At 38.7% G+C, this 20,538-nt stretch overlaps 1 protein-coding gene across 4 annotated transcripts in view; it reads right to left on the reverse strand.

Moving 5' to 3' along the window:
- NAALADL2 (N-acetylated alpha-linked acidic dipeptidase like 2) overlaps positions 1–20,538 on the reverse strand; it is a 381,205-nt gene that overhangs the window by 213,652 nt on the left and 147,015 nt on the right. For all 4 annotated transcript variants that reach the window (XM_059855754.1, XM_059855752.1, XM_059855751.1 and 1 more), the window contains one exon: positions 6,822–7,323. In XM_059855754.1, coding sequence (XP_059711737.1) covers positions 6,822–7,315 — 494 coding nt within the window. In that variant the 5' untranslated portion in view covers positions 7,316–7,323. The remainder of the gene's footprint in view (positions 1–6,821; positions 7,324–20,538) is intronic.

Here is a 20,538-nt window from a genome sequence, read left to right on the forward strand (position 1 = left end):
AAAATTGCTGATCCTCCTTGTATGGAGCTCCAAGGACTGCACAGTGAAGGACAACTTTGTCCAATTTCTTCACCCTGTGGTATTTACCAAATGGAAGCACCTGGCCTACAATGAAAACTGGTTGTCATCTCAGCAGGCTGTGTGGCTTTTTTTCCTTCAGGTTCTTTCTGTTAGGAAAAATGTAGTTTGGTTAAATGTATAAAAATGACAGATGGCAACATAAATAATTTTTAGCTCCTAAATACTGCCTTTTAGCCAGCATTAGTGTCAAGAGCTGCTCAGAAATCTCCAGTCAAGTATTTCTGTCTTTCAGGTAAAGTCAAGTACAGAGCCTATCACTCACCAAAAGTTTCTTAAAATGGATGGATTTTTTAAAATCCATACATGTTTCACCATCCATTCCAGATTGTCCCTGAAACAGAAATGCTCCCTTGAAAATCTGAGCTTTTCAAACAGCACCAGACACCTACAGGCAGAGTGGAGAGCAAAATGTCCCAGGGTAGCCCGGCTGACAGAAGGATTCAAGGCATGATCAGGCCCTCCTCAGTCCCTCTGTTACCCCAAACAGGCAGGAATGTGGAATGCCAGACCTTTAAAAAGCAAATCACTCCCTCAGCCACGCTGGCACAGCTCATTTCATCATCTATTAGGGAAAGCAGCACTTGTCACCACTCAGAATTGCTGTTCTAATTGGGACTAAATTGCCCCACACTTAAAGCAGTGATGGTAAAGCAGCACACAGCTAATGGCCATGGAAATTGGTTCTCTCTCTAAACCCTAACCACCCTCCTCTTAGGAGGATTGTGAGGCAATTCCAGCAAGGTAATCTTTAACTTTAAAATTAGTACGATTATGCAATTCAAAAATAAGTGATCAGAGCAAAATTCATTTATACTTTATAGCATATCAAAAACCAGTGTCACTTTCTCATGAAACACACGAGGCACTGTACAGCAGCAGGACTAAAGCCATTCACCTAGGCTGTGACAGACAGTAAATTTATCAAGGGACTTATTACTTATTATGCTGATGTGGCATAATATAGTTTATTGATTCTAATTCATTAACATATCACACTTATTGCTTAGGAAATCAAACATGCACTGCTTAGGAAAATTATTTTAAGGCAATACTATGTACTTAATTTACAAAGAATACAGTTACAATACAAAAAAATCAGATTTTACTGTAAATTATTTCCCAAATCAAATATCTAAAAATCGATATATTTTGATGGATATTGTTAAAAAAATAATCAACTGAAAAGAAAAGTTTTTCTCAGTGAAACACTTGGTGGACTTGAAACATGACCTTGCAATGTAAGTAAACCATAACCTAAGACATTTCTTCAAAAAGGGAAAGGAATATTATAAGCTTATGCTGCAGCTGACCCTAACAGGATCAAACTTACATGTCCTTCTCATGCATTATATCAATAGAATGCATCCTTTTTTCATCTAAAGAAAAAGAAATAAAATGTAAAAAAGAATGAAACCAAGGAAAACTATAAAACAGACAAGCCTATTAACACCTCTGAAGTACAGATATAACCTATTTTTTGGTTAAAAAGAAATCATACTTGACAAAAGTGGGTATCTGAAGCCTAAATTTATCAAGTCTCTGTTCCACAGATAGCACTTGGGTCACACAGGGCATCTTTCTTCCACAAAAGACACCTGCCCATGTTCCCAGAGCCATTCTTCAATGGGGAGGTGGCAGGGGGATAAGTGAGAACTTTCCCTTGTCTGATATTACTCTTATCTCCTTTCAAAAAGGACTTTGAGCTTAAAAATACACATTCAAAATTATCATGTGAATGAAGATAATCCCAAGTGACTCTGCAGAGGGAATGAAATGGATCCAGGGAGCTCACTTAGCTCCTGGTTACCTGGGAGTGCACCAACATCCATTCCCAAAGATGAAGCAGGCCTGGCTTCAGACTGAGCCTAACTAGATTTAATACTTGCATTTTTGATAGCAACACGAGAAATACCTGAAACTGATATCCAGGAGGAAATGGGATGAGTTCCCATTGCTTTTTTTCAATGTTCTTTTCAGCTGTTGGTGTGACAAAAACCAAAATTTGTGTACAGGGGACAAAATTGACCCTGAGAGAAGAGAGCTAGGCCAGGTCACTGCTCCCAGCAGCCATGGAGAGGTCAGGTGTAGCCATTAATTAGCAGAAGCTGTTAATAGGAGTGGGCACTAAATGGGTCTCCACCCAGGGAAGCAGTGACCAGAGCACTCCTTTCCTCACACCCTTCCTGAGGAGGCTCTGCTCCTGCAGGGATTCCTCATGCCTGGGACAAAGGCAAATCACCAGACACCAGCCTGTAAATTTCATTCGGTCCAAGTCCCCAAAACACCAATTTTCCTAGAAGTTCCAGGCTCTCTCTGCTCCTCAGGTATGTATTTCACAGGCTTTACCTGGGAAAAAGATTTGAAGCCCCAAGGTTTTAACATTACTGATTACAACTGATCAGGGAACAAGAAACACTTAGATATGGAAGCATCTCAGTTCACTTTGAAAAAAAAGAAAAAGGGAAAAAAACCAAGTACAAGTCCTTTTCTCACTGCACTGGCACTTTTATTCCTTGGCCATGACACACAGGAGAGCAGCTGCTGCCTGCTCTCCCAAAGCCCTTTGAAGAATTAAACTCAAGTTATGGATGGCAGCAGGCACCAGTGACAAATCAATTCCTGCCAGAGATGGATTTGGGAGATCCTGCAGGTGATATCACCAGCTGGAATAAGGAACAGATATGCCTCTAAAGGACAGTCAGTTACAACTGGATGTATTATGAAGGGATTTAAAGCTCCCTGTTGCTCAAGGGGGGGAAACATGATAGTGAAGGGAGCATTTGGGTGAGAATACACAGGATGAAAAGCAGAGTTGAAATGTAGGAGTGTCTCTGTAGACTGGCTGGAGAGCAAAGCAAAGATTCTAGAGCAAAGCAAAGATTCTTCCCTCTGTGCTCCCATCCCAGTTTTAATAATGGGAAGATTATCTAAAAATACCTGTGGATCTGATAACAACCAAGATGTACAATTTTGGAAAGAAATTATTGAGTAAAGCTCAATGAGGCTACAAGAATTTTAAGAACATGAGAGCAACCCACTCACCTGATAAATAATGCACAGAGTTATCACTGGCATGAACATGACTGCTTGTTTCTTTTATTCTTACTATTCAACATCAGTCTTAGTTTATCCATTTAATTTACAGAAGCCAGCCCCAAAATTAAAACCTCCTAAAAAATTATGACAGTCCCACATTTTCCAAATAAAAAAGGATTATTTCATTTTGATTTGGTTTTGGAGCAATAAAATTGCAATACTTTATATACATCATGCAGACTGAGAAAGAAAAAAACAGCTGAATTTTCAAAAGCACTTAAGTGATAGTAGAAATCTGAGGGTCATTTTAACAAGTAGATTCTGTGTTTCAACTTCCTTCTCTTTTAGATGTAGGATTTATGCCCTTTCCATACTCAGCCTGAAGGCCTTCTGGAGACAAGTTAAACCTACCTTGAACTTAAATTTTATCATTTATCTTCCAGAAGAACACTGTGAAAAGTTATACTCATGGCACAAACAGATATAATTACTGGATTCCCATCAGCCCAGTGATGTCTGCAGAATCATGAATGATTTTATCAGATCTGAATCTGCCTGTACTGTGGAGCAGAATTTTTATCTTCAAAAGTATATATCTGAACAAATGCAGTATTTAAACTCCTGAACTGTTTGATTTACTGACTGAATCCTATTAACAATATTGGTCCCTTTTTTTCTTTTTTGTCCCAGTTTAGAATACAGTGTGTTAGGTGAGGAAAAAGTCTTCATTTTTCTTGTGGCAATTACTTTTCCACCTCAGGCACCTCTGACAACTCATCTTGAAACCTCTGAAACATCAGGAATGAACTGATTGCTGCCTTTTATTGTGAACAATGCAAGCACCTCCCCACAGGGGGTGGGGAGAGGCGTCCAAAAAGGCTCACAGAGATAATGTTGATTTAGGCTGTACCACTGATTAAGCAACTTGGCCAAAACCAGTAATTACAACTGTGCTAAATTGCAAAGGAATTCTGTAGCATTCCCATTGCACAGGAAACAAGGTGCAAAGTAGAAGGAATAAAAGCCAACACACTGAGTTTTCTTACCTAATGATTTCTAGTATGTCTGCTGGGAAAAACCATCCTTAACATGGAGCTGGGATGATGCAGACAGCCAGGATGGGACTGACAAAAGAGGAGCCCACCAGGAGCCTCCAGTGGAGAACCTGAATATCCCAATTCAGCAACCCATGAACACCAACTGCAGATATCCTACACCATCACTGAATTGTTTAGGTTGAAAAACACCTCTAAGAGTGAGTCCAACCCTTAAGCCAGCACTGCTGAGTGACAGGGTGACTAAACCATGTCCCTAATGCCACATCTACACGTCCTTTAAATCCCTCCAGGGATGGGGACTCAACCACTTCCACTCCTACCAGGGACTGGCAGACAGGGTTCAACTCACACAGAATCCAGTCCTAATCCAAACAAAACCAACACAAGTTCCCTGGAGCACTTCTGCCACCTCTTTAGAACAGAAAAGGGTCAAATCCTCAAAGCTTCATCTGACCACATGCAGATTTCACCCCAAGAGAAAGCTCCCATCCCAGACCTTCCAGCACATTAAGGTGATGTCTGCTCCAGCACTATGATTGGCACCTCTGTATCTCTTAAACAGTTTTTTTTCCTCCTAATTCCTTCACAGGACTGTTAGCAAACTCCCATACCATCTGAGCCTGATCTAAGGAGTAAACAACGAAAATTAAATTAATGTCATGCTCAGAAACATTTAGAAATTGCAAGCTAAGCAGCTGCCACTTATTCCTCGTAAGTTCAAGTATTTTATTGAAGGAAGTTTACAAATAACATATATTGATTTTGTCAGGTTTGGGCTTTTTTTATTTTTCCTTTTACCCAAGCAACATATGTTGCACGTTCTGTACTCGTAGGCCTCCACACACCCAGGTTTCACTGCAGTCCCTCTGACTCCTGCCAAACAGATGTTGAGGGAAAGCAACTGAACACAACATGGGATAAAAGCTGTCTCAGACCAAAATGCTGGGTTAGGAAAAACCTTGTGGGTAATGCAGTATACTAAAAGCATTGATTATATATTTATATACAGAACTGATAGGTAGCTGAATTAATATTTGACTGCTTTTATTGAAATCATACTATTAAATAGGAAAAAAACCTCAAACAAGTATTAAGAATTATGTTACAGGATGGCAGCTACTGAAGTTTTTTAAGTTTCAAAGTATTTATAGAATTTATTTTACCTAAAATCCAGATTCTCACTAGTGTCTAATAGCAAGCTGAAACCATTTGACAAGTGATAAAGGGTTTCAAAACAGATGCTTTTAAACCACCCTTTGAAATAGCAGAATGGCAAGAGATTCTAGTCCCCAAACACAAAGTACTGAAGTATTATCCTGAGTCTGACAGACATGTCAGTAATTTGCTGTAATTTGTGTAATACCCAATCTTAGGGCTTAGCCTACTCCAACACTTGGGTTGTGACGAAGCCTAATAATAGAATTCAGTTCAATTTACTCTCTGAAAGACAAAGGAGTTATCTTTTTACATTAAAAAACAACATTTTTCATGACCTGAACCCTTTCCCATTATGAAAATAATTAGATTTGTATGAAGTAGAATCAGTTCAGTACCTGAAAACTGACATGAAACCCTTCATATTTCCTTTTTCTCTTGAATTTAGCAACAGTGTTGCCTCAAAACATGGTATTACCCACAGGATTTAAGACTCGGCTTAGCAAATATGATAAATACAAATATTATTAGAACTCCCATGTGGTTACTTCTGATTTATTTCTGATCTACTCAGTAACACCTCTTTGGATGACCATGACAACAATCTTTTCTAACTTCAGGTATGGGACTTATGCTGCTTCTGAACGGATACTGATCAAAAAAATCTGCAATTGATTATCTTTGACATGAAAAAAGAACTTTGCATTCCAGAAGCCAAAAATAAGCTCATCTCCCATCACATATAGAAATAACTTTCACAAGTTGGCAACTTCAAAAGTTGGTTCCTGCCTATTTTCTTCCACACTCACTGCTACAGAAAAGTGATTATACTCTGACAAAAACATGTGATATAGACTGTCAAAAAAGTGAAAGGATTCCACAATGAAAAAATAATAAAATCAAACTCAGTCAGACCCAGGTATTTTGGAAAAACTTACATTCTTAAAACAGGTAATAAAGAAAAAAAAAAAATCACCATCTTTCAGAGTGCAAAGGTCAATTTTTCCATCCTAAACCCATAGAGAATAAAGGTTTAATTTACCATATAGAGGAAAAAAAAACAGAGTTCACTTTTGTGACAAAAATTAGATGGGGATTTTTTAAAGCACCAAATATTACAAAAGATCATACCAACCTTGCTTTTCAATAGTGTTATTTGGCAGTCAGCTGGATCTGGGACAACTGTTCTATTGTTTGCATTTCCATTCAATTTGAATTATCTGTGTTTTTCAATTCATTTACATTAAAGATAATAATATATTTAGCAATAAAAAAATTAATAAAGCAAAACCTATTATGATTAGCACAAATTTGCATTATTAAAAAATTAGTTTTGTATATGCTTATGAACATCTCCCAGATGTCATGATAAAACTGAACATAAAAAAAAAAGTCAGGGTTTGTAAAAAAGATTCCACATTAAAAAATCAGGTGAAGACTTCACAGTGGCACCTGAGAGCATTTAGACAAAAAACCTGCCAAGGTACGTACCTGTAAATCCGCTGAATATTTTCAGCTTTGATTTCCTTGAGAATTTCATGGTAGATCTGAGGATTATTTGGTTCTTGAGATGTTGGGGGAGAAGGGCATTTCTTACGTGCATAATATCCTATCACAATTCCAAAAATAAATAAAATCAAAGCAGTGCAAAATACTTTCAGTATCCGAAGAAAGCTGCAGCGGTTGCTCTTTGGTGCCTGTCTCGTGTAGTGGGAGATGTAGTCAGGGTCTTCCTGGAGCCTCTGGAACCTTCCCTTTGGGGAGGAGGAAGCCTGGATGGGCTCCAGGTCGAGGTCAGGGCTCTGTGAGTTGCCCAGGTGGTGCTGGGCTGCGCTGTCCAGTCGGAAATGGTCAAAGCCAGGCTCCTCCAGCTCTTTTTCCATGTCCCACTCCAGGTCCAACGCTGTGGCTTGGAGCTCATCGTTGTCAAGGTATGGAGAGTGCCCCTGTGCTCTCTGGTCTGCATTCACTTTGTGATAGGCCATCTTTTTATCTATTAAAACAAAATTCAAAAGCTTAATGTTTGTTTCTGTATGCACACCTAAACAATTTATTCATTCTTTGTAAACCTGAAAGAACGAAACTGACAATAAAGCCCAAAAACTGGATTCTCAGTATTTCACTCTCCCCATTTCCATTGTCCTGTCTTTTGTCAGATCAGCGGTCCCATGAACATCATCATGGGAAATAAATTGTACCAATATGAATAAAAGGAATTTAAAAGTGCCAATGGCAAACAACTGAAATTATCCAATTATTTTGTCAGTCCTCGAGATAATATTAAAAAATTGAGTGAAGGCTCAGAGTTTCCAAAACAATTATTTGTTACCTGAAAAGTAATTTTAAAGCTTAACAACTGTGTGCAACAATTTCATTTCACACACCATACAAAATAATGCTGCTAAAATAAAGTTGAAAAGCTGGAAATAATATGAATTGCCTGATCTGATTCTAAACACAAGGAAATGATAAATTAAAAAAGAAACTTCAGGGTGACACTGTACTTACATATCAATAAAAGGCTTCCATTTAGATGGAGCATTCTATTATTTATAGGTATTTTAAATGCATAGTTCTGGAATGACTGATGAATTTACTTAGAAATTGTCCCAGCTGTTTTGCTCCACTTATTTTTCCCATTTTAATGAATCAAAAGCACTGCCAGGAAAGTATTTGTAACAAAATCATTCTTTTAATAGCACGGCATAACTGTGGCACTTCTAGATATTTCTATGGAAGCAGAAGCCCTCTACAGGGAACTCTGACCTCCAGTACAAACACTCAAAGTCAATTTTCAACAAATCATCTTTGACAGACTGCAACAACAGGGTGCCTTTTCCCCCACACTCTGACAATAGTCATTCCAACATATAAGCCTCTGTAATTTAGGGCTTTTCAAACATCAGTTTCACTTCTCAATTAGAATTTAATGAAGATAAAGATATGAAATCTCTCATAGTGATGAACACTTGACTGACACCAACAACACTACATTACCACTCCATTTTTATGTTTTAAGGCATTCTCACTCCCAAAGATTCACCTCCAAATAGCATTACCACATAACAGAGGAACCCACTGTAATGGCAAAGTGGAATTCAGCTTTTTGAAGCTCTCTGACGAGAGCAAACCGATTGCAAGCTCCAACATAATGAAACAGCCTATTGTCCCCTGAAAGGCTATCTGCCTCTATACAATACCAATTTACAGTGCCTATTTTCCCCCTACAGCCATATAAATATCCCTCACCTATAACTGTCAGACAGCCTGGGAACAGCCAAGAGACCCTACATGTTCCAAGTCACCATTCCAGTCCCTTTGCAAATCAATTCACCCTCTGTGGTCCAGACTCTTCCAGAGCCAGGGAGAGCATCAGAGTTTAGAGTGAGCTGAACTAAAGCCTCTTAAATTAGTGTGAAAGCCTGCATTATGTACTTAAATAACGACTGCAAATTTAGTCTTTAAATTCCAGCAGAGTCCACAATAAGCTGCAAAGTCAAACAGCTGCAAAGGTGCTGTGGCTGCTCTCTGTGGAGTTTGTTAGCCCAGCCCTCAGGTTTGTGAAGGATCCTCTGAACTCCAGCACTACAATCCCCACGGCTGTGAAGGACCTGGAGATTTCCCACGGGAGCACTCTGCCTCTCCATTCAGGTTGTTCAGGAAGATATTTAATAACGCCAGCCCTGCTGCACTGAGCTTCCTGCCAAGCACCAAGTGGACAGCAAACCATGTATTAATATTCTTTGGAAAATTGAGATAATTCATTTTCAAGTTATTTATCTGCTCTTTTACTCTGTCTCCTCCTCTGTTAGTGGAAGGATTAACTTGCAAACCATCAGTGACAGAAATCACTGATAGGTAATATCAACTGCCCAACAACTTCATCTTTCCAACTCCACTTCATATTGCTTTTTATTAGAAATTAAAGACTGATATTTTGTCCTTTAAAGCAAAGCAGATCGTCACTGCATTTCATAAACAGGTAATTTTGGCTATAGAATTCCTGAAGTTATTTAACAAACTGGTTTAGGCAAATAGGTAAACCCTTGGCAGATTACTACAGTACTAGCCATAAACGAGAATTAAGGCAGTTTTTCAGATGGAGTTTCATGGCAAATATTAATCTTGCTGAGCTTATAAATGTTGACCGTTGCCTATCTGTGGTACTTAAGTTTTCCCCGTATTTATGATATGAAAAAAATTGTGTTATTGTTCAATGGAGTGTATTAATAAAGGTTATTTAAATCTACATATAAATGCATAATAAAAATTCATATGGAATTTCTTGAAATGGTTATTATGCAGATGAGTGGTAACCCCATTCCACAGCTTAGCATCTCAGCAATTCAATTTTCATTCAGGGCACCAAAACCAGTTTCCTCACTTCAGGAAAAAAAACAAACAAACAAACCAACAAACAGACAAGCAGCTAAATGACCTAAAATAAAAAAATCAATATTCAATTCAGTTTTATATTTGAAACCAGTCTTTGGAGCATGGGATCTCATTAGCAACACACGTCCTTTAGTTAAAGAATGCAAAGAATGCAAGAGTAGCTGAAGTTGTTAGCTTCACTTTTCCCACTAATATTTCTAAGCTCATTGTTCCAGTCTAAGGACATACTTCAAGGTGAGCTATGCTATCTGAGATCAGGGCCTGCACTACATTTAACCATTCCAAAAGTAATTTTACAAAGGTTCTTAAGGCACGGCTCATTTGTGCCATGCAATCTGTAAGACCTGCTCTATTCAGTATTTGGTATTTAGCTGGTTAAGGAAGTAGGCATAACTTAAACATTATTCATTAAATGTAGTTTTGGCTTGGAACTGGAAAGAGAAAGAAAACACCACATATTCACAGTAAGAGTGAATTGTGAAAAAAAAAAGACAATAGAAATACAGAAAAAAATGAAGTCAAGAAAAAACCACTACAGTACTCTAGTTCAGTCTTCTCTATAACACTGACCATAAAATGAACATATTTTTGAAAGACATTTTTGAAAACTTCAGGAGATAGAAAATTCACCCCATCTGCCAGCAAGCTGTTTCAACATTTAATTGTTGTTAAATACATGTTTTATTATGAAGATAAAAGAGCAACTGCAAAATGCCAGAAGTCTGAATATGCACCAAGCGAGCTTTAAAGCCACTCTATAGGGACAGCAAAGGGATCATAAACTCTGGAATACTGGACAGAGCCAAGCTGATGACCAATAAAGCTGATGTACATTTCTATACTTCCACTGATTTGTGGGGAGAATGTTTATAGAGAGGTATCAAACCAAAGCTGAATATCCTTTCAATTAATTACACACAAGAAATCAGGAGAGTCAGCTTTATCAGATTGCTGTTGCTTTAATGAGCCCATTTCAAAACTCTCTGCCTGTGCTTTGACCTTAAAAATAACACATTTACATCCTGCCTGATAGAAACATCTTGTTATGGAACCACCAGAAACTTCTTTTCTTGACAACTTTCCCTGCTTCAATCCCTTATCAGCAAAGCTTTTGAAAACTATAGAATATGATCTTCATTAAAAGTCACCCCCCAATACCTCCATAACAGAAAAGTCAGCTACATGAACACTTTATGAAACCAACAAGGAAAAAGCAATATGAGCATACTACTGTAAATTGTTTGTGACTGGTGTAGTTGTTAAACGCAGCTCATAAATAGCTGAGACAATTAGCAGGATCATGCCCAGCTGGAAGTGTTGGCAAGTGTTAATGGGCTGCCCACAGAGAGCCCTTCTCAGGCCACTTAGTGCTCAGCACTGAAAAGGCAAAATTCACCCAGGAATTCTCCTAAAGTCATTGGGACCTCTTTGTGCAGTCATAAATCCAAAATTCCAGGGCTTTTGGCTCATCTCATTTTGAAAGGGTCTTTCCTTTTTATTTTCTTTTCAATATCTTCTGTACAGACTGCTTTTCCTCTAAGTCCTTGTAATCTTTTTGTGCCTAGGGAAACCCCGAAGTAGATGCAATATCACCTGTTAAAAGGGCCAACAGATGTGCTTATCATAGAGCTCAACACCCACTGCACTTGCAAGGCTTAAAAAAGTATGTATGACAACAAATTAGTACTTTGTTAAACGACATGATGCCAAGTTTCAGGCCTAGACAAATTTCTTCAGAGTTATAAATCCCTGACAGAACTTGTTTGCAGAAGAGATTATGATGCCCTTGTCAACAGCAACGTTACACTGCCCTGTAATTCAAAAATAATAATGTGATATTTCCATCAGCGCTGCCTTAATTCTGCACAGTAATGATTTCTCCCTTCCCTCACCTGTGGGATATGGGCTTGGCAAGCAGTTCAGTTCCAGCAGGACTGTTAAGGACCTTGTCACTCCACAGAGCCACCAGATGAAAACAAATGACAAAACTCACCAGTTGTTCACATTTAACTGAAGATAAATGCAACCTGAAAGCCTGAGCAGTGTTGTAGTAAAAACAACAGAGAGATCAGACTGGAGAAAGGACTGTAAAACACAGCTAAGTTGAGTCTAAAGTTGTCTCTTCATAAGTAATCCTTTTTGACACAGATGAATGATAGAGTATCTAACCTCTTCAAAATCTCTCATTGATTTTATTATATCACAAACAGCCATGTGGACCAGGATACCATTGACATCAACACAAATGACCACATGACAGGAACAGGGGCTGTGGTGCCCCCTGATTGATAAGACTTGTGCAGCATGATGCCCACCTGGAACAAGAGTTAATCTGCCTACAATCAAATGCATTAGCCACCTGAGCTGTAATATCCTGGGCCATCTAGATGTGCACAGGTACAGGATATTTTTGCCTGTTGCCTTTCTGAATTCCTGGGACTCACAGAAAGATTGCAGAAAGCTCCTTCTTCCCCAGTAGACAAGTACCAGGTAACAAAAAGGCAGCCTTAGCTGGTCTCTAATATGCTGGGCATGTATTACAAACACAGATCTTTCCCATTATCAAACATGTTTAGTCTGCAAACACCTATTTGCCTGAAACAAAACTCAGATATATTTACTGACATTATAGGAGCTAACAGCATCTGGGATAGATGCAGAGTCTGCTGAGGGGGTTTGTTAATACTGAGACTTAATCAGATCAGTATAAATGGCTCTGGTTGAGCCGGTGCATTCCTTGCGGGATGTGCTGTGCTGCTGCCTTTGCTTTGCTTCCAGGACAGCTTTTCCCTCCCATTAGGGTGGGAACAGCTCAGTTCTCTCACTGTTTGCTCTTTTTGCTCATTTGCAAACATCAGGATGACAATGCCAAAAAAGGAGAGAGAAGCCACACACACACACACACTGCAGTTTCTTAGTTCATTAATTAATCACTCATTTTTCCACTGGAATCAACGCTCAGATCCTTCTCCTTGAGAAGGGCACTGGATAGGATTTCATTGTTTCTAAAAGCAAAGAAGCAGATGGACAATCAGGACTTCCAGGGCTAGTTTGGATGTGTTGTGGATGTGTGTTTACACGCTGTTCTTAAACTGGGTGTAAGGGGAAGAAATTCTGTCCCACATCTCTGTTCAGTTGCACCAGGCCCCAGCCCCACCACCTAAATCCTCCTGTCCAAACCACCTTCCCACCACCTTCCCAAAACCCTGCCTGAGCTCCTGTCCAACCACCCAAAGCTCTTCTTCCAAAATGGCAGTCTTTCCCTTTTCCCATTTTTCCTCACACAGACTCTCTGTACACTAATCTAATACCCAGTTTGCCTGCACAGATAAGTTTTTCCAACTTCAGGGTTTCACCAATAATATATTTTGCATTACATTCCCCCAGACATTATAATTGCCTCTGAAAGAAATAAAATACAAAGCTCTACCAGGACAAAAACTATTATTAGGGCATTTGCATTTAAGCTTATAGTTATATTTGATGTGAAATAAAATCATTGTAAATGGTGTTTAACTTGAAAATGCTGACAGCAATAGCTGCACTAACAGGCCATAGCAGTTCTTAAGTAAGAAATTTAATTTTATATGACTCATTTCTGCTTTGGAAATTTTTACATTGCCAGTCTTTAGATTGGGCACATTTCACTTTGATGTTTTTCAAACTCTTTTTTCTCTTTAATTACAGTCAATCCTATTTAAATTATTATTTTAAAAATTAAGTAATTTTAACTTCGAAAATTTGGAAACTGTACATTTACAAGCTACTACATTGTAATAAAATGCGCTAGTGGAAGTCTGCTATACTTCAAAAGATGCAGACCAACATTGCAAAATGCTGCGTGGTTTTCCATTCTTGGAAAGAACAAAAAAAACACAAACCAAGAGAAAAAACCCACAAAAAACCAACATCATACCCAACCAGCCAACTAACAACAAAAACAAGCAAAAGAAAACCAAAATCAAAATGTCACCTTTATGGATGAGCTACAAACAAGAAAAACAAGAATATGGCCTCATCAAAGGCATCAACTCCATTCCTGATTTTAAACAATCAGTGACAAAATTTTGCAGTGAAAATATTAACACATTCTGTTTAGGGAAAGAAAAACAACCAAACTAAACCAACCAAAAAAAGAAACCACAACCCACAAACAAGCTGATGACTCTGGACCTTCTGAGATACAATTTTATCTAAAACTGGTCCAACCTTGCTGCCCCAGCAGGGTCATCCCAGAGGACACAGCACAAGATTGCATCCAGATGGTTCTGGGGTATCTCCAGTGAAGGAGACTCCACACTCTTTCTGTGCAATCTGTTCCAAGTGCTCCAGTTTTCAGAGTTTGGGATCGATTTCTCAAACTTAGCTGGTTCCAGAAGACAAATCTTCCCAATCTTCTATTAGCAATATTTAACATGGAAATCAGAGATACAGAAGAAATATGAAGCCCTAATGTTTCATGTTAAGAGTAATTTTTTTGATAAAACCAGACTTTAAATGATATATTCAATATACTGATAGACACACATGAAAATGTTCCTTCTGTCACCATCCTGTGCTGTTCTAACTTGCTGTAGAAAAACAGGTCAGTACTTGTATTAAAAAAATTAAAACCTTACTACTAGACTATACTTCCTAGATTTTTTTTTCTCATTTCTTGCTCAGTGGGTTTTACTCAGTTTTATCAAGTTCAACAATGACAGGGAGTCCTTAGAAATAATATATTATGGAGCTGAAGATGGCAACATTTACAATTTAGCTTTATTGGAATTTTACTATATTTTGATAGATGACAGCTTTAATGATTCTGTGCATGGTTTATGGCAGAAAACAGTAAGGAAGTATCATAATTTTCTGCGCTTGTCAACGATCTGTATCCAAAGAATTCAGAAAACAAGCAAGTGTACTTCATAATCATGCCAAATATATTTTCTGGGTGAACTCTCAAATGTTAAAGCTCAAGTACACGGAGTGGCGTTGCCGTGGCAACCCAAGATGAGCCCATGTTGGTAAAGCACACTCGTGTCCCCTGCACACCTGTGAGGCACAGGGACAGCCCAGACTCCTGTCAGGAGGCAATCAAGCTGGGCATGCATCATCAGCCCAGAGACTGCTCCTGGCCAGGCCAGAGGACCTTGCTGGAGCCATCAGGCTGTGACAACCCTGCATATGATCCATACAATGGCAGAATCACAGCCTTGGTTAGATTGGAAAAGACCTTTAAGGTCACCCAGTCCAACCATTAACCCAGCACTGCCAAGGCCACTGCTACACAGTGTCCCCAAGTGCCACAGCTACACAGCTTTTAAATACCTCCAGGGGTGGTGACTCCACCACTGCCCTGGGCAGCTATGCCAGGGCTTTCAGTGAAGAAATGCTTCCTTGCATCCAATCTAAACCCTCTCTGGTAAAGCTTAAAGCCATTTCTTCCGGTCTCACCACTTGTCACCTGAGAGAAAAGACCACACCCACCTGGCTGAACCTCCTTTCAAGGAGTGGCAGAGAAGATAAAGTCTGCCCTAAGCCTCCTTTTCTCTAACACCATCTCCCTCAGCTGTTCTTCCTAAGCCTTGTTTACTCCTGTTTCTAGGGCCTAAATGAGAAACTCTTCATTTGCCCCAAGATATAATATTAGAAGATTTAGTGTTGCTATAGCTAAAGGCAGAGTAGAGCAGTAATATGTTTGGTGTCCTTTGACCTTTTTTTTCCTAAATCTCCACTGAAATAAGCTGTCAAGTTTGAGAAATGTCAGAGTTTGGTCATTTGAGTCTGCCTGGAGGTGTAATTTTGCATGGTGTACAATTCTGTGAATTTATCAGAACATGTTTTTTCACACATAGTCAATATGGTGTGACATTCAGCATCCTGAGTCCACCAATGTCTACACGCTGAAATGAGTTTATGATTTCTCTCACAAAGAAAATCTGAGATGTGTTAGTTCAGGTCAACAAAGGAATCCTCAGTGGATTCCTGAGGATAAAAATTAAAGGAAGCACCCCTTCTTTCTGCCATTTCCTCTGCACACCTATCTTCTGGCAGTTCTGCCACAGGTTTAAGATCTGTGATGAACTACATCAACATGTAAAGCTTCACATATCAATGTATGTGCTGTCAGCAGCTCTCCAGAAGAATTTCACCCTTTTACTTAAGCCCTTGTGGAACTAAGCCACAAAAGCAGCCAGATCTGATGATGTTTTCAGCCAAGTCCTATCCAAGCATGACCACATCCTTGGGAGAAGACACACAGCTGCTCAGCCTATGGTTTAATCTTCAGCCTCTCTTTGATGGTCTCCCAATCATTATGTAGGGAAATCTCTCAGCCTTGCTGTGCTGTATGGAAATGAGGGCATTGCAAGAAATAAACTGGCTAAGTCCATTATCGTAAAGACCACCTTAATTTTTAGTCTTGGCCTGATCTGGTCATTTTTGACACACTCAAGTTGACAGTCAAACTTCCATCTATGCACAACTTATCACAGACTGCCAGTAGACTGAGCTTATTAATACTGTTAGTCTATACACACTTCTCAAGGAATAATTTCTTAAAAAGCAACCATAACACTTCTTGACCACTTAGAGAAGAGCATGATACACACCTTATAATCTAAAAAAACCAGATCAGCGACTGTAGAGGAAAAACTTCTCATAAACCTTCTTTATACTTGGCCAGGGTTGTGCATAGCTATTACAGCTTAAATTGTTTATGCTGTAGAACTTTTGACTTAGAGACATTAGCAGTTGAAGAGAAGCAAAGTGTGCATTATGACAAGAACAAAGAGGACATATTCAAGAAACATATAGCTTAGCATGCTGAGCTGAAGAAGGCTATAAACCATGTAACTGATGCTTTGAGGTATTGCAGCAATTCCCTTCTAAAGCAGGAACAGTGCATCAACAGAAGGGCTGATGGTTCCTGCTAATTCAGCTCTATACCATCAGCTAAATGTGGGCTGATGCTCCTGGGAGAGGCTGGATGCCCATGTCCAGGTACACACCCTGGACAGGACAGCCAGTGATGTTTGGGAACTTTCAACAAAGTAACGGCAATCAGAAAACGACAATCTGCTGACAGCAAAAAATGTTAAATAACAAATGCCACAGGAAAGCAGCTGTGGATGATCAGTCACAGAGCATACTTTGCTTACTGGCTTAATATGTACAATTGCTTCCTCTCCAATTTTCTTTAAAAAGCACCATTAATCCAAAATACCCCAAGGAACAGTGCTAGGAGAAGACTAAACCTTCTGTCCCTGCTCTCAGCTGTAAACCAGAACATGCCCATATTCATGTCATAGCAGAATATGTTACAGCCTCTTGAAAAATGGCATGATACGTCAATTACAATACTGGAATTAATTCTGGAAAGTTACACTGAAAAGTTGACAATTCACAGAATCACGAAAATGTTGGCCGGCAGGGACCTCACAGGGTCACCTGCTCCAACCTCCCACACAAAGCAGGACTGCTGCCAAGAACAGATCAAGTCACCTCATTCTTAAGCTGAACTCATCAAGCATTCAATCAGAGCTAAAGGGTTCAATATAAACACAAATGTATGCCATTGCACTCCCTTTCTTTCCTCTGCTGCCAATACATCTGTTTCTTAGTAAAAATAGCATCAGTATGCAAAAATAAAAACTCTCAGACCTGTAATATAACCAGTTGTTAAAATTCATATGGACATTTTTGCTAAAAAAAAAATACAATACAGAAAAGAGACAGAATTGGAAAAAGAAATGAAAAGTCTTAACACAGAGACATAGCAGCCATGGCATGAAAAATTCATTTCCATTAATGAGATGTGGTAGTCCCCAGGCCAGCGCCCTTTGTATGTGAACCATGTTAATCAGATTGTATGAGCATTTGCTGGAAACTCCTGGGACAGCAAGCAACTATAACTATAGAGCAAGCACAGCAGATTAGCAGCTTGCTAAAAACTGCTTGACTTGTAACCCTTGAAGCACAGGAATGATGCAGGTTTGCTGAATTACTGATAAATGAAGCATTTCATTTATTTGTCTTATGTTTGTTGCAGCCTTTGACGCAATTTCCACATCACCAAAACATGGACAAAACTTCTTTCTCAGGAGCACCTTTATGTAAGAAAGCACAGAATAAACACACAAATGAGGTCTGTGTCAGCCCAGACTTTGATCACACATGCTTCTGGCACAATGCCTTGCTATTGCTATCCTACGTCTCCAAAAAACCCTTCAGTAACTGCAGCTGGGTTGGAGTGGGACGGAAACACAAGAACTCCCACCAGGACTCACTGCAGCAGCTCTGCAGGTTTGGATGAGGAGTATAGCTGGACTTACAGCAAGGCTGAGCAGGACAGCAGGACCTGGTCTTGACCAGGCAGACCTCTCTTTTTGAAGAGGTTCTATTCCCTGAACCCTTCAGCCTGAAGCAGGAAAACCATCTGGATTCAGGCTTTCCTTCCTTCATCTGGCAGTAAATACATTTAATTGCTTCCTAGCTTGGGCTTCATCTGCTGCATCATTCCAGTGACACAAACAAAAGGAAACCTGTGCTACTTCAGACACCTTCATTTTAAAACATTTGATTTGAGAGTTTCATGGAAATTTCAAAGTTATAAAGGTTTTTATTGATTTTATTCCCAGCCTAATTTTTATCTTAGTCACCACCTCACATTGTCTGTGCAGAACCAGGAGTCAGTAAGAAACCAGTGTTCTCACAAAGTCACCCTCCAATTGAAGGGAATCAATAAGCTAATTTCCAAAGAACATAACCTGGCAATATTAATGAAAATATTATCCACAGCTGACTCTGAAAAGGAGTCCCAAGAAACAAACATGCTATTAGTGACTCTCAAGAATACAAACTATTAAATTCTGCAAAATACTATATGAGTATTTTCAACATTATACAGACAATTTTGATCAAAATATGAATTACAGTCCAATTGCCTGCCTTTTTTTCTGCCTACAATACTTGGATGTCTCCTTGAAGGAAGAAGAGAAGACTTCATAAAATAAACAAATGTATAATCAACCATCATTCATATGCAGCTTCCGTCTCTCTGGCCCCTGGAAAATTGTCTAGATCACTGTAGTGACTCTCAGTATGGCCCTGGTCTCTTCTGCCTTTCTTCCCTTTTGAAATACAAATTTTAAAAAATAAATAAATATGGAAATAGGGATACAGATCCTAAACTCCACAAGGATCTGTGTTTTTTTTTTTTTACTTCAAGAAATGAAAATGAAATTTTTCAGTTTCCCCAGAAATGTCATTCAAAACTGAACATGCTCTGCTTTACCTTACATGTTAATTATTTCTCTTAGAATTAAACATTTCCTCACTAAAAATGTGCATTTTTATTAAATTTGGGGTTTTAGTGGGAATATTTCTCTCACAAAACAACTTAATCAGCTTTTTTTTTATACATGACCTAATTCTAAGCTGAGGGGAAAAAAAAAAAAAGAGAAGTCAGAAGATGCCCATGAGGAAGAGGATAAGGACTTGCAAATCAAAAAAGCAGCAGCACTTCCTTTATCTCTACTACTTTTTTACAGGGAAATGTCTCCCATTGAGCTTCATAGTACAGTTCTTTTCATGATTTACAGCAAGGAAAGAGGCAAATCAGTCTCTAGTGCAAAGTCACCCAAGCTCATGAAAAATTAAGAGTGACTAAATCTATAATTAAAATGAATCAAGATTTGACATTAGAAAACAGTTTGTACAATAACAGGAATCCAAGACTGAAAATTTGAATGTTCTTTATTTTTTTTTCCCCCCAACAGCAAACTCCCAGAATTCCCTGTATTTTAGATATAGGACTTACCTGTAATTTCTCTATGTATTAAGGGTATTTAGAAACACGGTGAACTATATTAAGCATGTCTCATAGCTTTTGTAATTTATTTATGAACCAGGGCATTATTAAAAATAAATGATCTTCAATAGCATTTAAAAGTAAAGCTGTTTTGAGACCAAATGTTAGGCAAATGGCATGAAAATGTAAAACTCGGGGAGTCACAAAGCACTGCTCTATCACAAAATATTTATATTACCAAAATACAGCCTGAAACAACCAGGGTTGTTATAACACAAACAAAATCATTACAATTGCATATCATGTCATTGGCTATCAGGATGTTAGTTACTCAATTTTCCAATCTCTTTTAAAAGTATCAAGCCATGACTCTGCTTCACCCAGATGCAAAGGCTGTAGCTGCTCTGCCAGATATACAAAGGGCTTGGTCTGAATATGGCCAGAAGTTGCAAGTTCCATTACCCATTTTCAGACTCTTTTACAAAATTCTCAAATAGAACCATTACAAGGTCATGCCCAAAGCCCACCACATTGAATGTAAAGACAGTAACCCTACAGTGAGCACCGTGCCACATATGTCTCTAAGTAACACAGAAATGCTTCATAAATCTCTTTTGGACCTGCAATCCATTTCCATCTTTCTCTTACTTTTAAATCCTGGAAATAATTAAGCCTTCAGTTAAACCAATAAAATATTGTGTGCTGTCTCAAAACCACACCGGATTTTTACCTTCCTCTGCTAAACTTAGTCCAAAATAATTGCAGAGAATACAATTATCTACCACAGTCACCATCTGGGACATGAAAGCAATCATTTTAATTATTGCCATTGTAACTTGGGACCCACAAAGACCATTTCCTGGGCTACATATGGAGTTTATTTTTATGGATTAATGTCAAAACAGGTGGATGCAACATCTAAAAAGGCAGTTGGCTAAATGCCCATAAACTTTCCTACCTAGTGCAGACTACTACAAACAATTGGAGAACTGAATTTTATATCCAAGCTGGTTGTTA

The sequence above is a fragment of the Haemorhous mexicanus genome, chromosome 10, assembly GCF_027477595.1.
Source record: "Haemorhous mexicanus isolate bHaeMex1 chromosome 10, bHaeMex1.pri, whole genome shotgun sequence".
In the NCBI taxonomy this organism is placed as follows: Eukaryota; Metazoa; Chordata; class Aves; order Passeriformes; family Fringillidae; genus Haemorhous; species Haemorhous mexicanus.